The following is a 26,356-nucleotide window of genomic DNA, read 5'->3' as shown; positions in this document are numbered from 1 at the left end:
TTATCTGGCCTCATGGATCTCCTGTGCCAGGATGGGGCTGGCGGCATCAGAACGACTGAGGACACAAACTAAAGGTAAATGTCTGGTCCCACTCACACCTCTGGGTGCGGCCAAGGGCTCCACATGTGCATCTCCACTCCGCGGTGCTCCCCCAGCACACTGGCCTCCGCCCCCTCCCGCCTGCTTCGTGCCCCACCAAACTCCCCCAGGAAGGGCCTCTTACTCCCTGCTTTCCCTTCCACCCTTCCAGGGCGTTGGATTAGGCCCCCGCCACGTTCCCCTTGTTGTTAAATCCAGAGACGTCTCCTCTGACCCTGTCCCACTGGGTCCCTCAGGGGCCATCCCTCAGGAGACACCCCTCCCCTTGTCCTCAGGGACCAGGACTGGCCCTCGGAGGGGCAGACCGGTCACCGTGCTGCTCGGCCAGGCCTGCACAGAAGCGTGGGCTCGGCCTCACTTGTGCCACATGGCTGAGCGTGGGTGTGGGGTTGCTCTGTGAAGGACAGTCGTGTTCTTTTGTGACGCAGGGGCATGTCCGCCTCAGTCTCCCGGGTGCCTCCAGCTCAGCGTTTCTGTGACTATAAGATTCTTGGCTTTTTTACGTCTGAGGTGCTCTGATGCGGAAGGTGCTGTTGTGACGGGAGAGGGCCGGGCGGGAGGGCCCACTGAGGCGAGAGGTGGCCAGTTTGTGGGGACGGAAGCAACGCGTACAAGCACCTCCTGCTTACTTTCTGTGTGTTGTTTCATCCCGTCATCACAACCGGCCGGGAGGCAGGCAATGTTATTCACCCCTTCCCTGTCCAGGAATGAAGGCTCAGAAAGGGGCGATGTCCAAGGTCACCAGCCGAGGCGGGCCCCAAACTCAGGCTGCTCTGACCTCAAGGTCCAGCCATTTCTGCTCCAGCTGCTGCCTCCTTTGACAGACGGACTTGTGCTGCTTTTGACCCAGGATCTAGAAGGCAGGCGGGACCCGGAGAGCAGAGAGGCCTGGGAGCACGTGTTAAATGAGCAAAGGCTCAGAGGCCACGATGATGAAAGCCCAGAACTGACGTTTCAGGAGAACCTGACTCTCACCCCTGCTCCACCCTGCGAGCTCCATGACCTTGGGCGGGAGGCTCTGCCCCCATTTCCCCATTCCGGCCACAAGGGGCGGCTTTTGGGTAAAAAACCTCTGAGGGCCCCTCCGTCTTGCTGCTCTGGGTTTCTAAGGACTGTTTTCCTAAGTCCAAAGTACCGTCGATTCAACTATGCCATGAGCTAAATAGCAGCATGTTGGGGATATGAGAAGATATACTATTTTAAGGATGTGTATATTTTATGACATTTTCATTTCCAAAATGTGCATCTTGGAATGAAAGCAACACAGAACCTCTGCCACCTCAAAAGTTGCCAGCCTAGCTGTTGAGGCAGCCCTTTTTGGATATGACCTGGGTCTGGAATCCAGAGAATGAATTCAGTGAAGTGGGTTGTTGTCCCACTGGAAAAGTCTGGGCTCCCTGAGGCCTGGGCATGGCCTTTCCTGACCTTGGCCCCCCACTACCCAGGCTACAGCACCCGGGACTGAGGGGGCTAGTGCAGTGGGATGAGGGGATTCCCATCTGGGCACAGCCCGGCCTCCCTGTGGCCTTCCCTGGGCTGGTGCAGCGGCCTTTAGCCCACCTCCACCCTGTCTACCCTTTTTCTCTCAATCAGAGACAGTTCCAGGGAAGGGGCACCACCCACCTCGGCTAGTGTGTGAGGGACCATCTCTGGCATGGGCAAGGGTCATGGTCTCAACTCAGAGAACACATGTCCACAGTGCCCAGCCAGACCCTGATTCTCCTAGGAGATGCCCATACACACACACACACACACACACACACACACACCCCACCCTATACATGTCCCTATACACACACACACACATTACACCCAGGCATGTCCCTATACACACACACCATCATGCCCCATACATGTCCTTATACACACACATCACACCCCATGCATGTCCTTATGCACACACACATCACACCCATGCATATCCTTATACACACACATCACACCTCACACATGTCCTTATACACACACTCATCACACCCATGCATGTCCTTATGCACACACAAACACACTCTACCACCTATATGAACCACATACATCACACACAGTGACCACTTACATGAGCCTCTGGCACATGCCTAGAGTCAGGTGACATAAACAGGTGACACACCTTCACCATGTACACAGCTACTCCACATTTACACGCCACCTCTCCCCTCCCCCACGCTCCCCTCCCAGCACACAGACCTTCTACACGGCATGTTCTCTGCACACACTTTCACACACTCCCGCTCACACCCTCCACACCATGGGAAGCACCTCCCACCTGCTGCTTCCTGAGCTGAGTGCCAAAAGGGGACGATTAGTGCGAAGGAATGGGGTGGAGACCCGGATGCTGGACAGAGTGCTCAGGACCCAGCCAGGCCTCTGGGGGTTCATGCGGAGGCATTTATTAACAGACCAAAATGGGACTGGACCCCAAAGACCCCTCCTGCCCCCCCATAAGCTATGATGTGCTCAGCCAGCACAGCCTACTCTGGGCATGCCCAGCCCAAGGAAGTCCAGACGAGTCTAATTCAGTTTCCAAACTCAACTCGACCGACAATTTATTTAGGCCAATTGGCCATCCCTCCTGCTCTGCATCACTGACTCTGCATGGATTAACTCAAACGCTGTACACCCCCGCTGGGCAGACTTAATTAGGCAGAAAAACTGACCTGAAGCCTCTAGGGGCTTGGGGCCTGGACATGAGCCAGGGCTCCCCTGATTAGCCCCATTGCCTACAGCCTCAGCCGGTCTCAGAATCCTCAGAAGGGCCCAAGTCCAGCCCTCAGTGTACCAATGATGAAACTGAGGCCCAGAGAGGGGAGGCGGCCTGCCAAGGTCACACAGCGAGTGAGCCACCGGACCAGAATATTGGTCCCTGCACCACATTACAGCCATCGCCTTGCTCCTGGAACTGCAAGAACACAGATCCCCACGGTGAACCCCTGAACAGTTCCAAAAGACAAGCTCAATTTTCTAAAGATGACTGTGGCATAAATAATTTATAATGAAAGTCATAGCACATATTGGTCATTTTAATAGATAGTAAATTGCCTTTCTGATTTATAGTTTCAGGGGTGGGGTTATGATAAAAATAACTTGGTGATTTATAAAATATCTTCTTAAGTCAACAGATCGTTAGTAGGTTTGTCTGACTTTACAGCCAACAGTCTCACCACCCCGGTTACCATAGAAATGGGATGCTTCGCTCTGTTGCCATGGCTACCTCTTTCTAGAACACAATTGGTGGGTCTCTCACAGTTTGTGATTCTGACAAGAAAAAAAAAAAAAAAGAAAGAAAGAAAGAAAGAAAGAAAAGCCAGAACTACCAGTTTGGGTTTATGCTGCATTATCAGGCTATCTTGCCTGCATTGTCTTGAAATTTCACAGGGTGGCCTCTGAGGTGTGGCCAGGCTGGGTGACAGTTGGCCCTGGGCTGCTGGGCAAAGCTCCCTTTGTGCCCCCCATTAGACTAGAAGCCCAGGAGGGCTGGCCTCCCAGCTGGCCTGGGTCCTGGGTGTGGGGCGCTGCTGCTGTGGTGGGCTGAAGGAAGGGGATGGGGTCCGGCAGGTAGCAGGAAATCAGGAAGCCAGTGGGTGACAGGCAGGTGTAGAGACGGGAGGTCCAGGAGCTGGCATTGTCTGGGCAAGGAGACAGGTGAGGGCATCAGGGAAGGCTGAGGAGGCTGAGGCGAGATGGGCTGGGGCTGCAGTCCTGTGGGAGAGACAGACACCGAGTCAGTCCCACCCAGCGGGGGCGAGGTGGGCAGGGGAGGGGCCAGCTGTGCAGCAATGCCTGGGGTCTGGGGTGTTTGTAGGAGGTGCGCGGTGTGGTGACCGTCCGTGTACTCCGAGTGCATACGCACAGGCTGCGAGGGGGAGGTATGGGGCTGCGCGCCTCGCGGTACAGCGCCTGGGTGCTCATGCTTGGTGGGCAGTGATATGTTTCAGTATGATCCATGCGTCCCTGTGTCTTCTGTGTATGTGCAGTCATGCACCACAGGGTAGGTACTTAGGTAACAGGTGAGGCGCGTGCTCCGGGTAGCTGTGCATGTCTGTGGGGGACTGTCCTCTGGGTGACTGGGGATTGGAAGGCAGACAGCTCACATGGGGTGCAGCCCCCGGCCCTTGACTGCAGCCCCTACAGTCCTGAGAGTGACAGCCCAGGGTGACTGCAGAAACGGCTTCCAAGGCTTGCTACCTGGGCCTGCCAGGCAGAGGTTCCCTCCCTGACAGCATCAGCTGATCCCGGGAACTCCCCATCCCTGTCCCCGTGCACCCACCCCCTCCCTCTGGCTGAGATCCCTGAACAAACTGTGGTACCAAGAGGTGGGCCAGGTAGGCATGCAGGCTGAGGCATCCAGGGCTGCTGTCGGCATTGCCTCCCTGAGCAGAACGGGGCAGCCTCCCCGCCCCTGGGGCTGCCGTTGCCCCAGGTGCTAGCAAGCCCTGGGCAATGAGGCTCAAGACCATTTCAGGTGTGCCTGGGCTCCAGCCTGTGGATCCAAGTACCCTGGCTCTCTCCCTCACTGGGGACAGACATAACCTGCCCTCAGGAAGTCCAAGCTGTGGGTGCCAACCTCCAAGATGGAGCCACGCACGTATCATTAGGGCTGGCTCCCCACTGCGCAGAGCTGTGTTGTTAGCCCCCGAGATCTTTGGTACCTCTGGTGGTGGACAGAGCTTAGATTATGGGGCCGGATCCACTTGCGTTCAAGCCTCAGCTTCATCACTAGCCTTAAACCTCGGTTTAGTCCCTGAACCTCTCTGTACTTGGGTTTCCTTTTTGGCGCAATGGGGTACGACCACCTGTCTCACCAGCTCTGTGGGAGGATTAAAGGCGCACAGTAGGTCCTCAGCCCTGACAGCTTCTCCTCTCTCCTTCCTGGCTCAGCTTCCCCGAGGATGGACAGGAGGGCGCTGGGGACTCACCTGGCTGTGGGCTCTTGCTTTGGCTTTGATGCGCTGGGGCTGACCTGCTAGTCGCTAGGCTTAGGAGACTGTGGCAGTCTGAGCAAGCCAGGGGCACCTTCCTCCACAGCCCTCCTCAGGGCCCACTTGGACCCGGATGTTGCTGGGGCCCTGCCTGTGGCCAAGGACCAGGTGTACGGGCCGCAGAGTCCAGGAAGGCACCCAGGAGGCCCAGGCAGGGTAGGAGGCCTGGCTACCACCTCCCCGGCTCCCCTGGGGAAGAAGTCCTGGTGTCTGGCTCTAGGCCTGGCTGCTGCTGCCCACCCCCCGGCCCCACTCCTTGGTCACTGGGGCCCAGAGAGGAAAGAATCTAGACGGGATGGCCATTGCTGGCTGAGAACCAAGGATTTTGTCTACCCTAATTTTAGAAGACCTGACCTCTTTCTGGGCCTCAGTTTTCCCATCAGTACTTGCTCCTGTGAGAGGAGCAAATGGGATGAGAGCTCTGAGGGCCTTTGGGGGCACCTGGGAGGGAGGGAGAAGGCTCCGGGGACATCAGTGCCCTCTCTGAGCTGTTCCCGTGAGACTCCGCAAGCACTAACGAGTACGAGTCGGAGACAGGCTCACTGCCTCCCTGGAGGGGGATTTAGACATTCCTTGTTGGGTGGGGGGGGGTCCCTGCATTTGCTGCCTCCTAAAGGCCCCAGCTGCCAAGAGGAAGTCTCACCGGGAAAGGTGTCCAGGAGAAGGGCTACTTACTTAGTGGGGCATGGATGGACAGATGGGTTTTTCCACACGGAGGTCGGCAGGAACACCCTGGAGGCAGGAACAGCAGTGCAAAGACATGGAGATGGGGAGTGGTCACATATAGCAGACAGCTGCATGAGGCAAGAATGTTGGGTGCAGCAGGGAGGGGACCCTGGGAAGTCGATGAGGCCAGGGCACAGGGAGCCTCATGTGCCAGGCTGAGGAGTCAGGGTTTTTCTCTGTGGGCAGCATAGCCAGGTGGCGGGCAGAGAGCTGGAATTCCAACGGTTACCCCCTCTGGTAGCTGGGTGGAGGCTGTACTGTACTGGGCGTGGCCGAGATTGAAGCCTACAACATGCTGGCTTTGATGGCAGTGGCCCCATTGAGAGAGAGTCCCACGTGAGTCGAGGGGACAGAGGAGGATAGCTGTGGGATGGTTGGGGAAGCGGATGCCGTGGCTGATGGGGCAGGGGGCGGGGCAGTGCCTCCTGCCTTCCACCACTGGCCAGGATTAGGAGCCCAGGGGCGCAGCGGACCCTGCCTCTTGGCATCCCTTAGACACTCACAGTGTGTGTCTTCCTCCCCTCTCTCAAAAAGGCCAGGAGAGCAATGTGACCCGCCCCTTGGGAACCTGGGCTGTGAATTCCAAGCTCTAAGATGGGGCCCTCCAGAGGGAATGTAGGGCCAAGTACCCAGCATTCGGGGATGTGTTCTTAGCTCCAAGGGCTTTGACAACTGGTGATGGAAAGAGCGCTGGAGCCGGATCAACCTGGGTCAGAGCTGGTGGCCTCTTCCAGTTGCTTCCACTTTGCTCTCCTGGTCTACCTCTGTGGTGTCCCAGGTCAGCACTATCTGGATCCTTAAAGAGCTGTTTCTGGAGTCAGAAGACCTGGCTTAAGTCCCTGCCTCACCTTGTCCAAACCCCACCTGCATCACAGGGCTGAGGGGACTCACCTTTTCAGTCCACTGCATTGTACTTGTCTCTCTGTGTGTGTGTCCTTTACCTTCAGCTGTGCAGGGCCTCCCTGGGGGTTGGGCTGAGGTCTTGTTCCACTCTATGCTGGGCATAACCTGGTGCCTGGTGAAGAATGGAAGGAAGAAAGGATGGATGGATGGATGGATGGATGGATGGATGGATGGGCCGGTAGATGGATGGGTAGGTGGAAAGAAGGAAGGAAGGAAGGAAGGAAAGAAAAAAAAGGAAAAAAGAAGAGAAGGAGGAAGGGATGAATGAATGCATGATGGATGGAAGAGAGGGAGAGGAGGGGGGGAGGAACAAAGAAAGGAAGGAATAGAGGGAGGGAGGAAAGAAGGATGAATGGATGTGTGGATAAAAAGGGAGAGAGGATAGAAGGAAGGAAAGATGAGTGGATGGAAGGGAGGGAGAAAGGAAGGAAGGAAGAAAGGGAAGAAGGATGGATGGATGGATGGAAGGATGCATAGGGGTCACACTTGATAGCAGGCTAGGACAAAGGTTCTGAAAACTGCACGATGCTCTAAGCCAGCAGGAGTATTAGCATGCCACAGTGAGTGGCTTGGGCAGACCACTTCCTGTTTCTGGGCCCCAGACTTCCCATCTGTAGCATGTAGTGTCTTGGACCAGATAATCTCTAAAGGCTGCTCTTACTCTGACATTCTAAAATGCTGACTTTGTCTCTTCCCCTTTTCTCTCCCCTTCCCCCAACCCGAAATGTGTCTTGGAAGGTCTACGTAGTTCTTGGTTTCTGGATCTGTGCCAGGTTGGATGCCAGGTCCCATGGCCACGGTCAGCCCAGACAGGGCCACCACCAGGTGGGGAAGTGTATCAGTACAAACTAAAGAAATTGCTAGAAGCAGCATGGCTGCCTCTTGTGGCAGATGCAGGGTGGGGCCTTGGCACTCCTTGAAGTTTTCTATGGAGGCAGCTCTGGAGAATGAACTTGCCACCCATTCTAGACTATAGCCCAGAGCTGCCTCCAGGGAGAGGGCCTTGCACTGGACATGGTCTGTCTTGACAGGCTGGACGAAGGGGGGCCCAGAGGAGAGGGGAGCAGTGGGAACATGACCAGCTGGGCCCCTGGAGGAGAACCCCTGGCCAGGGGTTAGTGTTCCAGGGACCCCGACTGGAGGCTGTAAGAAGCGCCCTTGCCTGGAATTCAGTCTGAGCAGGAGGGTTTGAAACTCAGCTGCTTGACTCTCTTCCCTCGGGTACCCATGTCTGCTGGGGGCCAGAGAAGCCCAGGGGGTCATCAGCTGGGGCCACCAAACCAAACCAAACCTTTCTCAAGGGGCTCAGGGCCAGAGCAGGTGGTTCTGGACAGGCTGGGTTATCCTGGCCATTTCCTTCTCACCGGGGAGGGGGTCTGAAAGGAGCAAGCGCCCACATATGTTTGGAAAGCCTAGCGCCCCAGCAGCTTCTTCCTTCCTCCCACCCACGTCACTACCCTGGGGCTGGCAGGCAGCAGTAGGAGAGAAGCAGACCCTATGGTTTATGGTGCCTGTGAGGACCCCTAACCTGTAACACACCATCTCTGACAAATGACCACTAAGCCTCTATTTCAATATCTCCAAGATGGAGAACTCACTTCCAAGATGGTGGTGTGAGTTCCTGGGATGATAGAGAAAAGTGGGTAAAAGAGATGTCCAAGGCCCTGGGGCAGATATATCTTTTGCAGTTCCACATAGGATAGAACATGAAGAGACTGCATGAATGAGGTACAGATCCATGAAAAAGAGAGTGAATAGACTAGTGTAGGGACAAAAGAAAGATGGGAGATGTGGCCTCTGAGGGACCTGCCTCCACCATAGCTCCCCCTTCTCCTTTCTTTGCCAACCTCTGCCTCCGCCACCTAGGTCACTTTTATTAGTCGGGGTCGGGGAGAGCTAAATGCTTTAATAAATCACCTCCAGATCACAGTGTCTTAAGACAGTAGAAGTTTATTTCCCACCCATGTATTTAGTGGCTGTCTTTCTTTTCAGGGACCCAGGCTGCTTCCTTCTGGTGGCCCTGCTGGCTTCCTAGGGCTTCAGCATTTGACTGGAAGCTGGGGGAAGAAAGAAGGCATGGAAGGTTGAGCAGGAAGGTTTTGTGAGCCAGGCCCGGCCTTAGTACACACCCTTTTGTGCGCTGTCCACTGGCCTGAGCGCAGTCACGGGACCCCACCCAGCCCCAAGGGAGGCTGGGAGATATGGTCTAGCTGTGCATCCAGGAGGAAAGGCAAGGCATTTGTGAAAACAGAGCAATCTCTGCCACAACCTCTTAACCCCCGAGCCTCCTAACCCCATGCTCCGTGCTCTGAAGAGGGAAAGGTGGCCTGTCAGCCTGGCCTATGTGAGGAGGGGCATCCTGCAGGCATCTTCCGCAGCCCAGCCCCTGACTGGACCCAGCGCAGAGGCACCCCGGGTCTCTTTGCTCTGGGGGGAGGGCCTCCCCTCTGACACTGTGTGTTTCTCCTCCACAGTATGTGGCCTTTGCCTCCCTCTTCTTCATCCTGGTCTCCATCACCACCTTCTGCCTGGAGACCCACGAGCGCTTCAACCCCATCGTGAACAAGACAGAGATCGAGAACGTTCGGAACGGCACGCAAGTGCGCTACTACCGGGAAGCGGAGACGGAGGCCTTCCTCACCTACATCGAGGGCGTCTGCGTGGTCTGGTTCACCTTCGAGTTCCTCATGCGTGTGGTCTTCTGCCCCAACAAGGTGGAGTTCATCAAGAACTCACTCAACATCATTGACTTTGTGGCCATCCTGCCCTTCTACCTGGAGGTGGGCCTGAGCGGCCTGTCCTCTAAGGCAGCCAAGGACGTGCTGGGCTTCCTGCGTGTCGTCCGCTTCGTGCGTATCCTGCGCATCTTCAAGCTGACCCGCCACTTCGTGGGCCTGCGCGTCCTGGGCCACACTCTCCGCGCCAGCACCAATGAGTTCTTACTGCTCATCATCTTCCTGGCTCTGGGCGTCCTGATTTTCGCCACCATGATCTACTATGCCGAGAGGATAGGGGCGCAGCCCAATGACCCCAGTGCCAGTGAGCACACCCACTTTAAGAACATCCCCATTGGCTTCTGGTGGGCCGTGGTCACCATGACGACGCTGGGCTACGGAGACATGTACCCGCAGACGTGGTCCGGCATGTTGGTGGGAGCGCTGTGTGCGCTGGCGGGTGTGCTGACCATCGCCATGCCCGTGCCCGTCATTGTGAACAATTTCGGGATGTATTACTCCTTAGCCATGGCTAAGCAGAAACTACCAAAGAAAAAAAAGAAGCATATTCCGCGGCCACCGCAGCTGGGATCTCCCAATTATTGTAAATCTGTCGTAAACTCTCCACACCACAGTACTCAGAGTGACACATGCCCGCTGGCCCAGGAAGAAATTTTAGAAATTAACAGAGCAGGTAGGAAACCTCTTAGAGGCATGTCGATCTGACCTTTCACCTCCGCCCCCTGTAGCGATGATTCCAGATTCAGTCAGACTGCTTCCTTAGTTCCATGGGTGACCCTGGACCCTGCGCTCAATCTCGAGGTGTGGAGTCTGGGGGCCCAGGGAGATGCTGGGCAGCCGAATTCACGAGGCAAGAGCCTGCTAGAACCTCACTGGTGGCCCCCGGTAAGGAGGTTAACATGCTGGTCTCGTGGGGTTCTGAAGAGATGACATGGCCCGCGAGGTTGCTGAGGACTCTCTTGGCAGGAGCCCCGGGGGCACTGCTGCTTGGTGGGCAGGAGTGGAGCATGAGTCGCTGACTCAGGCCACTGACCCAGTGTCGGGGCAGGGCGGGGGCGGGTGTGATTCGGAAATGCCAGACAGCTGCTGATTTGGTCTTTACACGGCTCCCTTCAGGCCGTGCGTGTGGCACAGATGGTGCATGGGATCTGGCAGGAGGGTCCCTGCAAAGGCAGCAGCAAGGATTCTCACCCCCACCAGAGCCTGTCTCCATAGCTGAGTAGCATTCCTGCTCTGATGCCGGCTGCCTAGCTCCAGGCGCGTCCTGGGAGACGCCTCTTGCCCTCCGTACTTAACAAGCTTACTTACCCCACAGCATGCGGAACCAACTCATCTTCCACCACCACTCTAGAGTTTAGCGTTTATCTTTAGGAACCTGTTGGAGTGACTCTAGCTTTCACGTTGTCTGTTTGGGTTGATGGTCAAGTGGGAGTTTCCGGTGGCCTTCTGATGGGAGCGGCTGGTGAGCGAAGGACTAGAGGGGGCCACCACCCGGCAGCTTAGATGAAAGCGCTACAGACCAGCAAACAACCTCCCACCCAGAGTTCTCCCCGTTTCCGGCGGTAGGGACTGCAGCAGCAATACACGACATCCCAACCAGTGTACAACCACTTTCCCGTGAATTCAGTGGGGGTCAGGGAGGGGGGGAGGGGGGCCATGAAACAATACTAGTCACCGTGGGATATATTCTAATATTCCATGGCTAGTGGTTCGTTATGGGACTATCTCAGTTTTATGAGAACCTGCACATAGCACATAAAGTTGATCATGGGGCTCTGGTCCGAAGATATAAAGCCCATAGTCTACCTCTACCCATGGAATACCATCGACTTATTCTGTGGACACAGGGATTTGAAGGCAATGAACGACCCTGAAAAGAATGACCACACTGAGCTAAGATGGCGTGCCGGGGCGAGGAAGGCTGAGTCAGTGATAGGTGGCGTTTAGTCTACAGAAGACACCCCTGTGCCCAGGGCAGGCAGGGGGCGCTGTAGGCTAGCTCAGCCCTAGAGGAGCAAGTGCCCCCTGGCCTGGGTGGCCTCCCCCAGTGGGTGATTGACCCTTTCTTCCCCAATGGCCCCCACCCCCATCCTACTCCTGATCTGGCTTCATCCCACAGCTACGCTGCCCAGAGCAGTACCCCCAAGGCCCACTTCTCTGTCCGTGGGAACTTGCCAGCCCCTTCGCCTGGCCCCATACCCCTCCCCACTCCCTGGGATTACTGTAGGCACCTGAGAGGAACGTGGCTAGTGTTCTGGGCTGGGCCAGGGACTGGGCAGGGGTCTCAGAGGCTGGAACAGGGGGACCTGGCGGGGCGGGAGGGCTGGACTCCCCAGCCAAGGTGTGGCTCCTGCTTAGCAAGCCAGGCATGGGCCATGGAAAGCTCCTGCCCCACCCCACCGCTTTGGATTAGCTAGCCCTTTTGTTTGACCTCAGGAGCCGCCATCATGGCAAGGAAAATTCCTGGGGCCCTAGGGGAGGGTCTGGGCGGGCCTAGCCCCCCAGCTTCACTCCAGGCCCCAGCAGGAAGAGCTCAGCCTGAGTGGCATCACCATGGCGCTCCTTGGACCTCTTTCACATCCTCCCAACGCTGAATCTTTCAGGATCGGTGCCTCAAATATGGGGGCCCCAGGCCCACCTGTCAAGGATCCCTCATCCACTCCAGTCAGGCACAAATTCTTCAGTACTCCCAGACAATGCCAGTATTCTCCATGTGCTGAGGGCGTGCATGCACGCACACACGTACACCTACACATGCATGCACGTGCACACACACGCGGAGTGCAGATGTGTGTGTGCTAGCAGGTACGCCAGCTAGTCACAGGACACAAGCCCTCTTGCCATGCTGCAGCAGGCCTGTAAAGCCTGTGCACTCCTGCTGGAGGCCCTGGGCCCCATAGCCATGGCAGCCCGGCTCCTGGGAACCGCCTCGCTGCAGCCCCAGGTCTCAGGGATCCAGAGTGTCCTGGCTTGCACGGTCTCTATGGCTGAGGAGGTACTTGGGTCTCTTCCGAGCTTGCCCTCTGGAGCCCAGATGCCCAACTCCACCTACCTTTCTCCCTCCCATCCTCAAACTCTGCCCCGCCCCCTTTCCAAGTTCTCACGCTCCTGAGGGTGCTGTCTTGAGATCCCACACCCCTCTGAGCCTCATACCTCACCAGAACACTCCTCCCTCTGAAAGCTGGTGTGTGAGACCCAGGTTATCTATTACCAAGAGGGTGTGTGGTCTTTAGGGGGTGTCTCCTCATCCCGGCACCCCTGAGTCCCTTCCCATTTGCCTCCTTTCCTGCTTGCAGCTATGGTCCTAGATGGGCGTGGGGTTTCGGTGAGTCAGTGAGTGAGTGCGGGGGAGGCCAGAGGTGAGGAAGGCAAGTGGAGGGGAGACTGGACCCTACAGGAATGGAGAGGTGAGATGCAGCCCCCCGGGCCTTTCCAATCTCATTCCACACCCAAGGGCAGTCAAGTGGCCTCAGCGAGGGCTGGGCTTCTCCAATTCCACTTTTAGAACCTGGGTTGGGGCCAAGTGCAGCGTGTTGGGCTCTGAGGGCACCCCCTACCTCCAGGGCTAGACCCCTGGGACTCAGGCAAGCCATCCCAGTCATGTCAGCAGCACCCTCCCCTCACCTCCATCTCTTGGTCTCTCCTGAAACCTCAGGTCTGTGTGTCTGTGAGGGATGATCTGGTCTCCTCTGTACCATGGCTGGCATGGCGTCAGTGTTCGGGGGTTTCGTCTTGGCAGGGGTTGTAGGGCCTCACGGGGGGATGCCAGGAGGGCGCCCCTATGGTCAGGGACTGCCTGGGACTGACAGCCCAGGAGAAGCTGCTCCACTCCCAGAAGGGGGGTCCCTCCCCCCTCCGTCGGGGGCCCAGACCACCTCCTCTGGGCAGTTCGGAGTGCTCCCTCTGTCCTGCCATGTGCATTCACATGTGTCTCGTCCATCCCTGCTCCTGTGATGTGGGTTGGTCCTCTGGGGTGCTGCGTCTGGGGCTGCAGGGTCCCCCCATAGGTGAGCAGGGAGGGGGCTGGCACGGGGGATGGCTGGTGGCCAGACCCCCCTTCCTGCCCATGAGCACATAGAGCAGCAGTGAGGTCCCGAAAAGCCCCTGCCTGGGCCCCCTGGGAGCCACCACTGCAGCCTCTGGGTTCTGCCCTGAGCTGCCGAGTCCAAAGCGCCCCTGGCCCCAGCCCTCCACCCCTCCCCTCCTGGGCCAGGAGGGGTGTAGCCCCCAGGGCAGGGGAGGTGGCGGGGATTGGGACAACAGTGACCAGGAAGGGTGTGGGCAGGGCCCCTCCAAGCGGGCTGACCGAGTTTCTGCTCAGAGGCAGGGCCAGGGTGGGCAGCGGGAGCCCTGAGTGGGGTCGGTGTGGCCCCCAGGCGGGCGAAGGGGGAAGGAGCGGAGAAATGAGGGGCTCTGAGGGCCAGGCCTGGGTGTTCTTTTCTGTGTTGTTCACATGCTCTCTCTTTCTCTCTCTCCACTAATCATGTTTCTCTCTCTCTCTCCTCGTTTTGTTGCATGACTTGTGCCGGTTCTCGTGATTGTACTCTGCTCATGTCTCTCACAGACTGTCCCCAGTTAGCCTGGGACTTTTTCCCTGAGCCCCAGGCTGGGCAGCCCCCTCGGGGCTAAACCCGAGGAAATTCCCAGCCACCCCTCCCGCCCCGCCCCAGCCCTGCGTGCGCCCCCGGCGCGCCCGCTGCTGGTGTGAACAGTAAGTACCTCGGCGGTGCCTGGAGACCAGGGCACAGAAGCCAGCGTGCTGGCTCAGGGCCGGACATCGGGTTCTCCTTGCTCCAAAGTTTAAAAAAAAATGACCCTCTCGCGGACGCTCATCTCTCTCAGCCCATTTCAAAGCCTGGAAACCATCTTCGTGAGACGCTGCCCATGCTGCCATTTCATCATCACAGGCCCTCGGGTCTAGTGGGGGCCGAGGGGCCCTGGGCCAGGGGAGGCAGGGCTCCCAGCCTCCTGGGGAGCCAGCCGCTGGGAGCCGAGGGACCTGGTGGCCATCTCATCTAAAGGACAGGGTGGGGGCAGGCAGGAGGGTGGGGAGTCTTGGGTGGGCTGGCACCTCTGGCCTTTTCCATGGCTTTCCCAGGTTTGTAGAGCTGGCCCCCCTTGGGTGGTCTCTCTTCCAGCCCCCCTCTGGAGTTGGGAAGGGAGAATGTTCCCAGTTCCTGAGAGCTCACCAAACTGAAGATTAGCCAGCAGCCCAGGGAGGCCGGCTCCTGCACAGAGAGGGACATAAACACTGCCCCCACCAACAGCCCCCAGGCTCAGCCCCTTCTCATAGGCCATGGTTGGGAGAAGAAGCAGGCTCCAGGGAGGGAAGGGTGTCCAGTTCACATCCACCCAGGGATCCCTTATGACTGCCCCCTGGCCGGACCCCTGCAGGAAACCAGCCTCAACTTTGGGTCCTCTAAATGCTGTGGGAGCTGGCTGCTCCAGGGGCACAGCGCTGGGGGGCAGAGTCAGATGAGGGGTCTCAGGCTCCACCACCTACCTCTGACCCACCCCTGGGTAAGCCCTGCAGGCTATAGATACCTCCACTGACAGACGATGGCCAGCAGAGAGACAGCAAGTCCTGGCTCCCCTCCCAGACGGAGACGCTGCCTGGTAGGACTCGCTGTTTTCCCCTTGAGGAAACTGTGTGCAGGGTACTGTGGGCCCCAACCTCTGCCCTCTCATCTACAACCTCCTCCCTTAAACTTCCCTGCCCTCTCTCCGGAGACCCTTGGGAGGGAAGACGGGACCAGCCAGACTGGGAGGCAGAACCGGGCTTGTCTGTGCGCACATGTGTGTGCCCTCAGACACACCCCAAGTGCTAGGCAGCCCCCAGACCCCAGAGAGGCCCCAGCCCCAGTCACGTGGTATCAGAGTTACCTTGGTAACTGGCCTTTCTCGTTCAGAGTAAATTGGGGAGTGAAGCCCCTGGGATTTGTCAAGAAACGCACTGTACGTGAAATGCTTTGCCATCTTGTACGACAGACTTTTTTTTTTAAGTTCCAAAATTATGATGGGATTTTTTTTTTTTTTTTTTTGGATTTGCTTTACGAATAAACCTGATTGGTCCATTTCTCTTTTGACTGCCTGCCTCTTTGTAGTGACATATGTACACGGGCCGTGATCCCGCCCGCGGGCACGCTGAGTGTGTGCACACGGAGAAGGATCACTTCTGTGTGTAGTTACATGATGTGAACAGGGTCATGGAAGAGGGTCAAATCGGGTGGAGACTGTCTCCAGCTTTTTGCCCCTCTTTAGTCTTTCAGAGGGCCTCCCCGTGTGGTCACGCCCCTGTGGGGTCTGTCTTCCCTTGAGGCTGTCATCTTAGAGGAAGTATTTGAGGAAACCACAGTGCCCACCCTGGGGACCGAGTCGGCGCCACCTTGGCCAGGAAGAGTCTGCTTTGAGGGCAGAGAGCGTGGGGCAGGCTCAGTCCCCGAGAGTGATGGGCGGGGACGGAGGCCGACGGAGCTACCTCTGCCAGCTCCAGAGGCTATCACGGCGCCGCTCCTGGACTTGGGAGAGGGAGAGCTCCCTGCTCTGGCCACGCTTCGCCCTCACCAAATGCGCCCCAAACTTCCTCCCAGGTTTCTTCTCAGGCTACCGCAGAGGCCAAGACTCGTCTCTCCCACCCGAGTCCATCAGCCACTGTTGTCTTTACACATCCATTTGCTCTGCTTTGCGGGGGATGCTGCCGAGAGGAGACAGAGGAATGGGAGCCCCTCCCAAATCCTGGCCGCTGTCACTGCCTCATGCCTACATTCCTGTTGCGCCTGTGCAAGCTGACGAGGACTGCTTGGGGCAGAGCGGGGTGGAAGACACCGGCTTGGTCTGTGTGGCGATCAGAGTGGACTGAGTGACCAGCTTAAGTCTGTGTGGGGATGGAGCAGTTGAGTGGTCATACTGGGTCTGCATGGGGGACCAGGAGACTGTGTGACCAGGCCTAGTCCGTATGGGGGATGGAGCATACAGAGTAACCAGATTGGGTCCATATGGGGGGACTGAGTGACCAGATAGGGTGTGGAGGGGGACAGCGTGAAGCGGGTGACCAGAGGGGATCCAAATGGGGCCTGGTGTAGAGCCGATCGATGGGGTCTGGATGGGGCCAGAGATGCCTGAGCAGCCAGCTTGGATGTGGATGGGAAGCAGCAGGGCTCTGGTTGGCAGCAGAGGGGTCAGAAAAGGCTGCCTCTCCGAAGAGGAGTGTTTCTGCGTGTCTGTCTGTCTTCTCCCTGAGCTCTGTGTCTGGCCCTCTACCCATGACTGCATCCGCACCATCCTGTCTCATCGGCCCCGCCTTGGACCTGGGGCCCGGCCCCCAGCACTGCGCTTGCTGGGCCCATCACCAACTCATCTTTTTGCAAACTTTGAGCAAACCCAGGAACCCTCCTCCCCAGCACTGTGGGCAGCCCAAGGGCTGCCTGAATGAGCCGGGGACCCCCAGCCTTGTGCCTCCCTCCACGGCCTGCGCGCTTCTCCATCCTCAGTTACGGGCTGCCCTTTGCCGATGCCCTACTTCTGGCCTGTCCCCCTCCCCCCTCCCCCCACTAAACAGTTTTCAGTGTCTCAATAGCTTCTGCTTATATGTTTGAAGATTCCAAACTGAATGGGGAGGTGGCGAAGGCCGCGCTGGCGAACGAAGACTGCCCCCACATAGACCAGGCCCTCACTCCCGATGAGGGCCTGCCCTTTACGCGCTCGGGCACCCGCGAGAGATACGGACCCTGCTTCCTCTTATCAACCGGGGAGTACGCGTGCCCACCTGGTGGAGGAGTGAGAAAGGGTATGTAGAGGAGGCTGCCTGGCACCCCTGCAGATGGGTGGGCGGGGCGGCGGGCAAGGGGCGCTGAGGGGCAGGCAGGCACACTGAGTGGGGCAAGGAGCCCCAGGGTCGGCCCCCGGAGGTCTGAGTCCCAATGTTGCAAGTGGGATGGCCGGCTGGCGGAGAGAACCGGAGGTCCAGGCAGCTAGCTGTGGGTTGGAATTGAGCTGAGGGGTAGGAAGGGACTTGGGGACAGGCTGGACGACTACAGCCCCCAAGACAGAGGGGTACCCGGGGATGTGGGAGGAGCCTCAACTCCCCCAGGCTGCTCTGGCAGATGGCAGGTCAGACCCCAAAAGCAAAGTGATCTCCCCTGTCCCTTGGTTGAGGAGGGCGACGGGGTGGGCCTGGTCTGACCAGGACCCTGTGGGCTTAGCCAACCAAGATCCATGTTCTGAAAGTGACATCCTTTAAAGAGAATCCACAGACCAGTGGGTGGGGAGGCATGAAGAGAAAGGTAGCTTCAGGGCTTGGAGGTGAGGCCAGTGTCCTTGCAGAGGTAAGGTATGTGCCAGTCAGAATACTGCTAGTGGCAGAGAACTTGCCAAGAGAAGGTGGTTACGGAGGACTCTGTGCAACCCCTTCTGTCCCCAGCGCCCGTCAGCCATGGCCCTGGGTGTGGTCAGCGCCCCCTTGTGGTTGGTGAAGGCTGAGCCCCGTGGCGGTCTCTGCTCAAAGTCTCCTTGGATCGGACCCTTACCTTAGGCTGACCCCCTGGGGAAAAGGCTTCCACTAGAGCTTGAGCATGGGCTGCGGAGAGGCTTGGGGTGGGGGCCCAGCGCACCTTAGCTCCAGGCTCCAGGCATTGGCCAGGGCCTGGAAGGCAGAGGAAGCCATCCTCGGCACAGTGGACTGGCTGGGCGGCTCATGCATGTTGGGAAGCAGCTCAAAGGCTCACATGGGGTGCATGCTGACCGGGGTGAGCAGGCTGGGCCAGATAGTTGGTTTTTTAGAGCAACAGTTGGTGTAACCGGTGGCCATTCACAACTGCTCCAGTATTTGAAATGGTTCAACAATATGCAAGGAGAAAGCATAGAACTCAAAATAAAGGGCAAACCCAGAAGAGGAGAGGCAGCCCACAGGGAGACGGGGGAAGTCCTTCTGGTCACTGGTGCTTAGTGTGCTCACCTGATCCAGGCTGGTCCCTGCTTCCTTGCCCGGCCTGGAGGTCCCTTGGACCCCAGTGTGGCATACCACCTCCCGCATGGTGCTGCATGGCAGGGGGGCTGCTGGCCCCGGGGGTGGGCCCCATCCTTGGCCTTCCATGGATAGGCCTGATGCTCCCCTTCACAACTGGCTTTTTCCCAAGTGGAGGCTCTAGAAAGCCAGGAACTGGGCAGCCCAGGGGGTTTCAGGGGATGGCAGGTAGACCATTCCCAGTGGCTGTGCTCTGCCTGGTAAGGTCTCGTAGGCTGCCTGTCTCCTTCATCTTGAATGTTGGATCAATCTGTGTGGCCTAAAAGAGCAGACAGGAGAGTCTCTTTACCGGGCTTCTAGAAGCCCAGGCTGTGTGGGACAGAAGCAGCCTGTAGTGGCCAGGGAGTCCAGTGGCAACCACTGTCCACAGGTGGTACCCACTCCGCAGTCCCACAGAGGCATCGAGGGTGAAGTGCCCCCACCGGCATCCACCCGGCCCCGCTCTTATGGAGTCATGACAGCCGCCGAGGACTTGCTTTTCTCAGGATGATACCAGGCTGTAAGCCACGTGCAGGGTAGAGAAGAGTTAGGAGCTTAACCCGTTCCCCCAGGAGGGAGAGAAAGAGGCGTGCTAGGCTGGCTCACTGCATGGGAGAACCAAGCCAGCTGGAGAAGAATCTGCCTGCCTCTGCATGCGGCTGTTCTGTCTGTCCTCCTCCTTCCGTAAAAACTAAGTACCAAGCGGGATGGGAAAGCCAAGAAGAGAAGCTCAAGTGTTAATTGTATTCTTTACATACAGATCTTTGCAAAGAAAGCCCTGTCATTGCTAAGTATATGCCGACAGAGGCTGTGAGAGTGACTTGACCAGGCGGCTTGGCCCAGGACACTGGTGGCTATTAAGCATCTGGGTGGACCTGCAGCCCCTCCTCACCCTCGGACAGAGTAAATTCACGCCATGCAGGTTTGCCGGACGAGTCCGAGTGGCCCAGGCCTTGTACTAGGACGGACGTAGCTTTTCTACGGCCAAATGGTAACTGACTGTAGAGGATTTGTTTTCCTTCTTTTCATTTTTTAAAAATTTTATTTTATTCGGGGAAGGGGTGGGATGGAAGGGTTCCTTAGCATGACTTGCATGAAGTTCAACAGAAAAACCCAGCAATCCAAACCCACCAATCCCCTGCAACTGTATGATTACCCTAAACCACGACAACAACGAAGAGAAACAAGCAAGAGTCCTCTATTTTCTTTCAAAGCGCTTTCCTTTTATACATGTTGTTGGAGCCAAACTGTAAATGGCATTTGGTAGAAACCTGTACGTTTTGGGGGGGAAATGGAGTGGGGGGCGGGGAGGGGTGGGGATGGGGAACGGATTGCTTCCATTTTGTACACGAGATCGAGATGGAGAGTAAAGGTTCCCAAAAGGGCAGTCGGTCAGTCATCGGTCATATTGACCTCACCTTCATAGTTCATCTCTCACGCGGAAACTGAGAACTTTGCTCCAAATAGAATTGTGGAAACACACTGCCGCCTTCTTCCCTCTGTTTGGCATGCTTGCGACCCAGCGGACGTCTCCCCAAGACCCCTGACAGCGGCTAGTCTAGGTTGATTCGATCATCTTAGCGGTGTGTAGATTCAGTGCGACCAACTTTCATAACAAATTGTTCATAGTAGATAATCAACACCTTATGGATTTTCCAAGTGTTCCTTCAGAGCACCAAAAAGATCAGGACCGCGGGAGGGCTGGTCCTCCTCCACCTTTATTAAGGCACAACCCGGCATTGTATGCAATTTAGTACTTCAGAGTAAAAAAACTGCATGCCCAATGTTATGCAAAGCGATTCTAGCATGAAATAAATTTTGTATCATGGTTTCTGTATAGTCTAAAGCAGATTTGTTTTCCTGAAGCAATCGGAGGTTTGCAGAGACACACTTCTGCATCTCGAATAAATATAGTATTTCCCCAACAGAAACAGAGGACAGTAGCTTGGCTTTGGTCTGATTCTAAAATTAGTGGTGGGGTAAGGGGTGGGGAAGGATGGATATTTCTGAAAAACACATGCTTGAGTTGAAAAAAAAATGCAACATCTCAAGCGCTCACTGCAGCTCGCAACATTTCCTGGAAAGAGAGCAATGCTGCTTTAGTTCAACACCCTCCCCTCCCTGGGCCCTGGCCCTCAATAATAAACAGCTGACATTGGAGATGAAGCATGGATTTGGGTTTTTATTGCCTTTGGCAGTGTCGCGATTCAGTTCTGGGCCCCTGGTCAGGCCCTCTGTGGCTGGGCTGGGGTGAGCCTGAGCCCTGGCTCCTCTGATCTCAGGGACCCACCCAAGGTGCTGGCTGTCCTCTCACTGGGGGAAAGCCAGGACCGCCCACTGCCCCGCAACCTGCAGATCCTGTTGGGTGGGGAGAGGGAGGCAGCTCTCAGAAGGAATCGGTCAAAAAAAGGCACCAAGACGAGCCCATCCTCTAGGGGGTTCACCAATATGGAAACTTTCTCCGTGGATCCATGCCATATTCATGACTCCTTGAATCTGGTTTTGTTGGAGCTCCCAGCTCCCGCCCCCGCCACTGCCCCTCATGCAGACCATGGTCACCTCCCTCCTAGGGCCATTCTTGAATCTGATGGAGCCAGAGGCAGGGGTCTGACTGGTCCGGGTGCCCTATCCAGCTGAACCCTTGCTGGGCCCAGTCTGGTGGTCACCTCATCACATACCCATCCCTCAGCCTGAGGCATCTTGGAAGGGGTGGAGCCCTCTCCTAGGGATGCTGATTTGCTTGGGTTCTTCACTTGGCTTTGGTTGGGGGTAGAGTGGGGGGCTGGAGTTCCAATTCTTTTCCTATCCATTCGAGAATCTCCGGTGGAAAGTCCCTAACGGTCATGGCACTCCACCTCTGAGCATTTTACACATGAGGAACTGAGGCCCAGAGGGGAGTCATCTGACCAGGGCCACAAACAAATGGGGGTCAGTTTCCCCTGGATTTCCGTTCTCTGATGCCTCCCAGCATGGCCAAGACAATGATCATATGGGTGGGTGGGAGGCTGAAGGTGGGTGTCGAATTCTCGCCCAATAGTTTCTCACGCCTCTAAGCATTTACCTCACCAGTGTGGGGCGGGGATCAGTGGAGCGGTGAGCATGGCAAGGCCTCTGCCCATGGGTTATGCAGCCGAAGAACTGCCAGATCCACACCATGTATACAACAGCCATTCATAAGCATCAGGATGTAGAAGCCAAGTAGCCTCAGCAGCTGCCGGGAGAGCAGAGTTCCCTCTGCTTGGGGTCCGCCCTGGAAGAAGTGCCTCTGGTGGACTCAAGTGGGACTTGACATGTGGCCGTTTAGAATAGGGGTTTCAGGGACACAGTAGCTAACGGGGAACAGGGATTAACATACATTGAGCATCTGCCATGTGCAGGGCATCTGAGACAAGCGGTCTGATGATGACCCACAGTAATTCAAGATGCTCATTTTAGAGGCAAGAGAACAGGCGCAGAGAAGTAAAGTAAACAGCTCAAAGCCACACAGCCAATGAATGATGAAGCCAAGATTTTAACCCAGGTGTTCTGACTCCAGAGCTCAGGTGAAGCTGTCTCAAGCTAATTGAGGCCTTGCTGGGGCTGGAGATGGAATTGATTGGAACACCAGTCCTGAATCCCAGGGCCCTCAGGCCATGGGTATGACTGAAGGCCCACTGACACACTGCTCTGAGCCTTCCATGCATACATCTGACCACCTCAATTTTCTGCATAAACACCTGTTGCCCTAAGAATGAAGTCGGAGCTCCTTAAATCGGCTAGCAAGGCCCCCCGGCTCTCCTCTCCCAACTCTCACCTCTCCGTGCTCTGGTCGCTGGGAAATTCGAACCCTGCCGCACAGTTATATGTGTGCCCCTTAGGACCTGGAACCCCATCCCATTTCCTGACTGTCTACCTCCCAATTCCAATTTCTCACTAAGTCACTTCACTCAGAAGTGGTGGATGGTGATGGAGGGCTTTACTCTGAGCCCCAGGCCTGGATTCACCGTTCTCAAGCACAGCCTCATCGAATTTTGGCCTGATGGTCCACTGGGACCGAAGGTGGTAGGGCGTCAAGGGAAGCCGGGGTGCCTGCAAGGGGAGACTGTGTGTGGTAGGTTAGGATGTAAACATCCTGCTCACACCTGGTACATGGCCACCCTTCGACAATCACTGCAGGGGCTGCGGGCCCAAGACCTATGAGCACACGATGGGGTCTCACTCCCCTCTCCTTTTTCCTTCCCTCGTTCTCATGGGGTGCGGCGGGGGCGGGGTGAGGGATATGAAGGCCAATCAACTTAGTCTATAGGGAAAAAGTCATTCTTAGAAATGAGTGGGCATTTTCTCATTAGCTAATCACTGTCAAATGGTTGTGCTATCCACAGCGTAGTTATCAAACATCTGTAAGAGATGAAAGCAGAGGATGGGTGGGGGTGAGGGGATCACAGAACCCACTCGTTTAGCCTCCCCGCCTATGGTGACCCTAACACGCTTATTGGGTACTTTCTCTGTCCCAGGACCTGTCCTTAATGAAGGGATGCCAGAATTGACCAAGACCTGGTCCCTTGCTCTTGAAGAGCTCAGAATCTAGTAGAAATGAGGGGCTTGGACATTTACAAGTCTGAGAATAACCAGTAGGGTTCAAAGGGCCCAGAAAAAAGTCTGGGAGACACTGTCAACAGACCCTCGCCCCGCTGGCGCTTTCAGGTACTCAACAATCTGGCCAGTGAACTGATGCAGAGAAGCCCATCCACCACTGTTAGGGAGGGAGAAATGGAGGAAATGGAGGGGACTGGACAGTCTGTGGTGTCATCCAGTGCCAAGAGCCATTCACTCTTGCATGCGTGGATTAGCCGGGTTCCACATGCTTCTGAGAAGGGTCTGGCTCAGGTTCCGAGCAAGCCTCCGAGATTTAGGGCTGAGGCACCACCTCACCCTGTTTCAGGCTGGCAAGGAGCCCCGAGACACTTTCTTGTGCCCACAGGGAAGCCTTGGGAGGGGCATTAGAGCTCAGCAGCAGAGGACTTGGGATTTGGGTCTCTTCCAGCAACCCAAAAGAGGCAGGGGGAACTCTGCACGGCCGCGCAGTGAGAGTGTGCGCTCCTTGGGAGTGGAAACCCTGTCTGGGAGGTATGGGCCTGAGGACTTACCCACGTGGGGTGGCCTTCCAGTGCAGACCACCCGGTCTGTAGGACAGTGGGTGGTGGCCAGTAATGGTGGACTTGCTCCAGTCTGGGTCATCTCTGGGCCATCCAATTACTCCACCTCTGAAGGCTTGGTCACCTTGGCAAGACCAGCTCAGGGTGCACAGAGATGTCTTTCCTTCCATTCTGGAAGTGCTTTAGAGGCTGTACTGGCCTCTGCTGGTTCTGGGAGGTGGGGGGACAAAGGGCTTTGCTGGCCAGGGCAGCGATGTTTCTAGGGTACAATACTGGGAGCAGGACTCCATGTACTGGTGTTCAAGGTCAGCCAATGGCCGTGGGTGGTCTCTAGGTGCAGGCCTGGGGAGCTCAGGATGGCCCTAATCCCCAGTCTCCTGAGTCAAACCCCCACTGGTCCCAGGGCCACCCCTTGTCTGCCCCCCTTGTCTGGCTCGAGGCCCTGGATGGGTCACCTCCCAATCAGGACCCTGGGCCAGGAGTGAGGTGTATGGCCTTGAGATGGTCCCTTCCCCTTTTTAGGCCTCTGTTTTCCCACATGAACAATGAAAACGTTGGATAAGATCAGTGGTTTTAAAACTTTCTCAAGGACCCCTTTGTCAAGTGAAATCTTACGTGAAGCCTGATATACAGTGTAGATTGAAATGAGGCTGCTGTGAATAAGGTGGAGGGTGGCGACCCAGACCTCTGTCTACTTGGCCTTCCTTTACCCACAGCCCACAAGGTGGCCACTGAGTTCTCAGGAGAATGCTGTCAGTCTCAGGAGACTGCTAGGGTTCTAGAATGCAGTTTGAAGGCCACTAGGCTAGAAGGTCATTACAGGTCCTCCAGCTGTGGTGTCCTGGGGTTTCGTAACATCCTCAAGCCCTTGGAGCCTAGTGCTCCCAGATCCAAACACTCCCCTGAGTCAGAGGGAGGTGGTGTGGGACACGCCACAACCCTGGCTGGCTAGCTGGAGACACTGCTACTCAGTCCTCCGGGGAAAGCCACTTTCTGAGGCCCTCTGGCCAAAGGCCTTCTGCCAGTCACAGCGGAGAGAAAGTTGCTATGTCCCCCAGAGCCATAGCTGCCACCTGGGGAAGCCTGAGGCCTGGGGTCTGGCCTGCTCCCCATTTCACGTGAGGGCCCTCCTCCTGCAGAGGCCAGGGCCTGGGGGCAGATGTCAGGGGTCAGGGTCTTTCCCTGCAGAACCCCCTTCCCACGCTGTGTCTGTCCCTCACCTGAAACTACAGCTTGGCAATTACAGTCACACAGACTAGCTCCAGAGTCCTTCCTGGCTCAGATGAAGACATTGATCTTGGGAGTTTCATTGGTTCTAGATTCCTTTGTTTGTCCCAGGGGTCTCCTCTGCCCGGTCTTTCCAGAAGTTTTGTTTCTTCCTCCACTTACTCATCTATACTTCCTCCACCCCCCACCCCCCGCTCCAGAGCCTTCTCCCTTGGTCCTAGTCACCAAGACAAGAACTCCTTCCTGTCCAAGTAACCAGCCACCTGATCAGGGTTCCTTGATATCCTTGAACCAGCAAACTACATGCTCTGGGTGCTGAGAATGAAACCCCAGGAGAGGCTTGTGGCTGCCCTAAGCATGGCCTATAGGAACCTTTGTCTGGCTGAATCAAAGCCTGCTGGGGCAAAGCAACCACTGGGGACAGAGCTGGGCTTTCTGTCCTCACCAGCTAGGGACAGGCTGGAGCCTTCCTCTGCTTCCCATGTCCTGGGGTGAGGACTGAACCCTCATTCTCACATGCTGGGCAGAAAGGATGTCCATTCCTTGAGCCCAGACACTGGGCTCCTATCCTTCCCATCTGGTCAGCCCACCCAGAGTGCCTCCTGAATCTTTCGCAGGCCAACACCGCAACCTGACAAAGCATTTCTCTGGGGACACTTGGGTGGGTAAAGTTGCTTTATTAAAGGGTCTCTGTCATAAGCCCCCCATTTCTGAACCTGTCAGATTGGCTTTGGGGAGAAGCTTCTGCATGTCTGTCTTTCCAGTTTCTCTCTTGGTCCATGGCTTCTTGAGATCCGGCTTCCTTGGTGGCATCTGGGAAAGGATCAGTGACCCTGGGGCGCTGGCCCAGGGCAGGGAGGGCTGGCCGCCGGCAGAGGGCCAGGGAGTGGCCGGCCCCGCAGCCCACACGGAGTCCCGACAATGACCGTAGAACCGGCATGGGCTTTGGGGCCCAGACGTTGGCTTCGGTGCCGTCCCCGCACATGCCGTGCTCGTTCCAGCCCCAAGAGTAACACGTCCCGCCTGCGAGGGAGAGACGAGACTGCTGTAGACGTGGTTCTGGGGAACAGGGCCGAAACACTCACCCTGGGGGCGCAGGTATCACCGCGAACCCCCAGTTTACGCAGGAAGAAAACCAAAGCTCAGCCACACCCGGGGGCCGCTCGCCATCTCTGCTTCCTCCCCTGCCCTCCTTAGTCTGCTCTTTTCTTCACTCCCACCAGCCCACAACTGTTCAGGTCCCAAACCTGGCTCTCCTCCGTGGCCCCTCCCTCAGTGCCACCTCCCACCCCCACACCTGCATCTCCCCCCAAAACACACACACACACACACACACACACACACACACACACACACACACACACACACACTCTCTCTCTCTCTCTCTCTCTCTCTCTCTCTCTCTCTCTCTCTCTCTCTCTCCCCTAGACCTGCCAATTCTGCCTCTGAAAGGCTCTCAAATCCTTCCACACCTCTCCATCTCCACTGCCATCACCCTGATCCCAACCCCATTTTCTCTCATCTGGGCCACACCAGTAGCCAACTAACTAACTG

The 26,356-nt window shown here is 56.7% G+C and overlaps 2 protein-coding genes across 3 annotated transcripts in view; one reads left to right on the top strand and one right to left on the bottom strand.

Annotated features, from left to right (window-relative positions):
* KCNC1 (potassium voltage-gated channel subfamily C member 1) overlaps nucleotides 1-19,265 on the top strand; it is a gene marked incomplete at both ends in the record, with an annotated part of 42,147 nt that extends 22,882 nt beyond the window's left edge. The window contains 3 exons of the mRNA XM_081240623.1: nucleotides 9,179-10,112; nucleotides 17,037-17,225; nucleotides 19,201-19,265. Coding sequence (XP_081096749.1) covers nucleotides 9,179-10,112; nucleotides 17,037-17,225; nucleotides 19,201-19,265 — 1,188 coding nt within the window. The remainder of the gene's footprint in view (nucleotides 1-9,178; nucleotides 10,113-17,036; nucleotides 17,226-19,200) is intronic.
* Nucleotides 19,266-25,464: 6,199 nt separating this feature from the next.
* Nucleotides 25,465-26,356, bottom strand: part of SERGEF (secretion regulating guanine nucleotide exchange factor) — a 215,978-nt gene continuing 215,086 nt past the window's right edge. For both annotated transcript variants that reach the window (XM_081238754.1, XM_081238755.1), the window contains exon 11: nucleotides 25,465-25,825. In XM_081238754.1, coding sequence (XP_081094880.1) covers nucleotides 25,482-25,825 — 344 coding nt within the window. In that variant the 3' untranslated portion in view covers nucleotides 25,465-25,481. The remainder of the gene's footprint in view (nucleotides 25,826-26,356) is intronic.

This window comes from Mesoplodon bidens, assembly GCF_964165515.1.
Source record: "Mesoplodon bidens genome assembly, chromosome: 7".
Classification (NCBI taxonomy): Eukaryota; Metazoa; Chordata; class Mammalia; order Artiodactyla; family Ziphiidae; genus Mesoplodon; species Mesoplodon bidens.
This window is presented reverse-complemented; position numbering and strand designations above follow the sequence as displayed.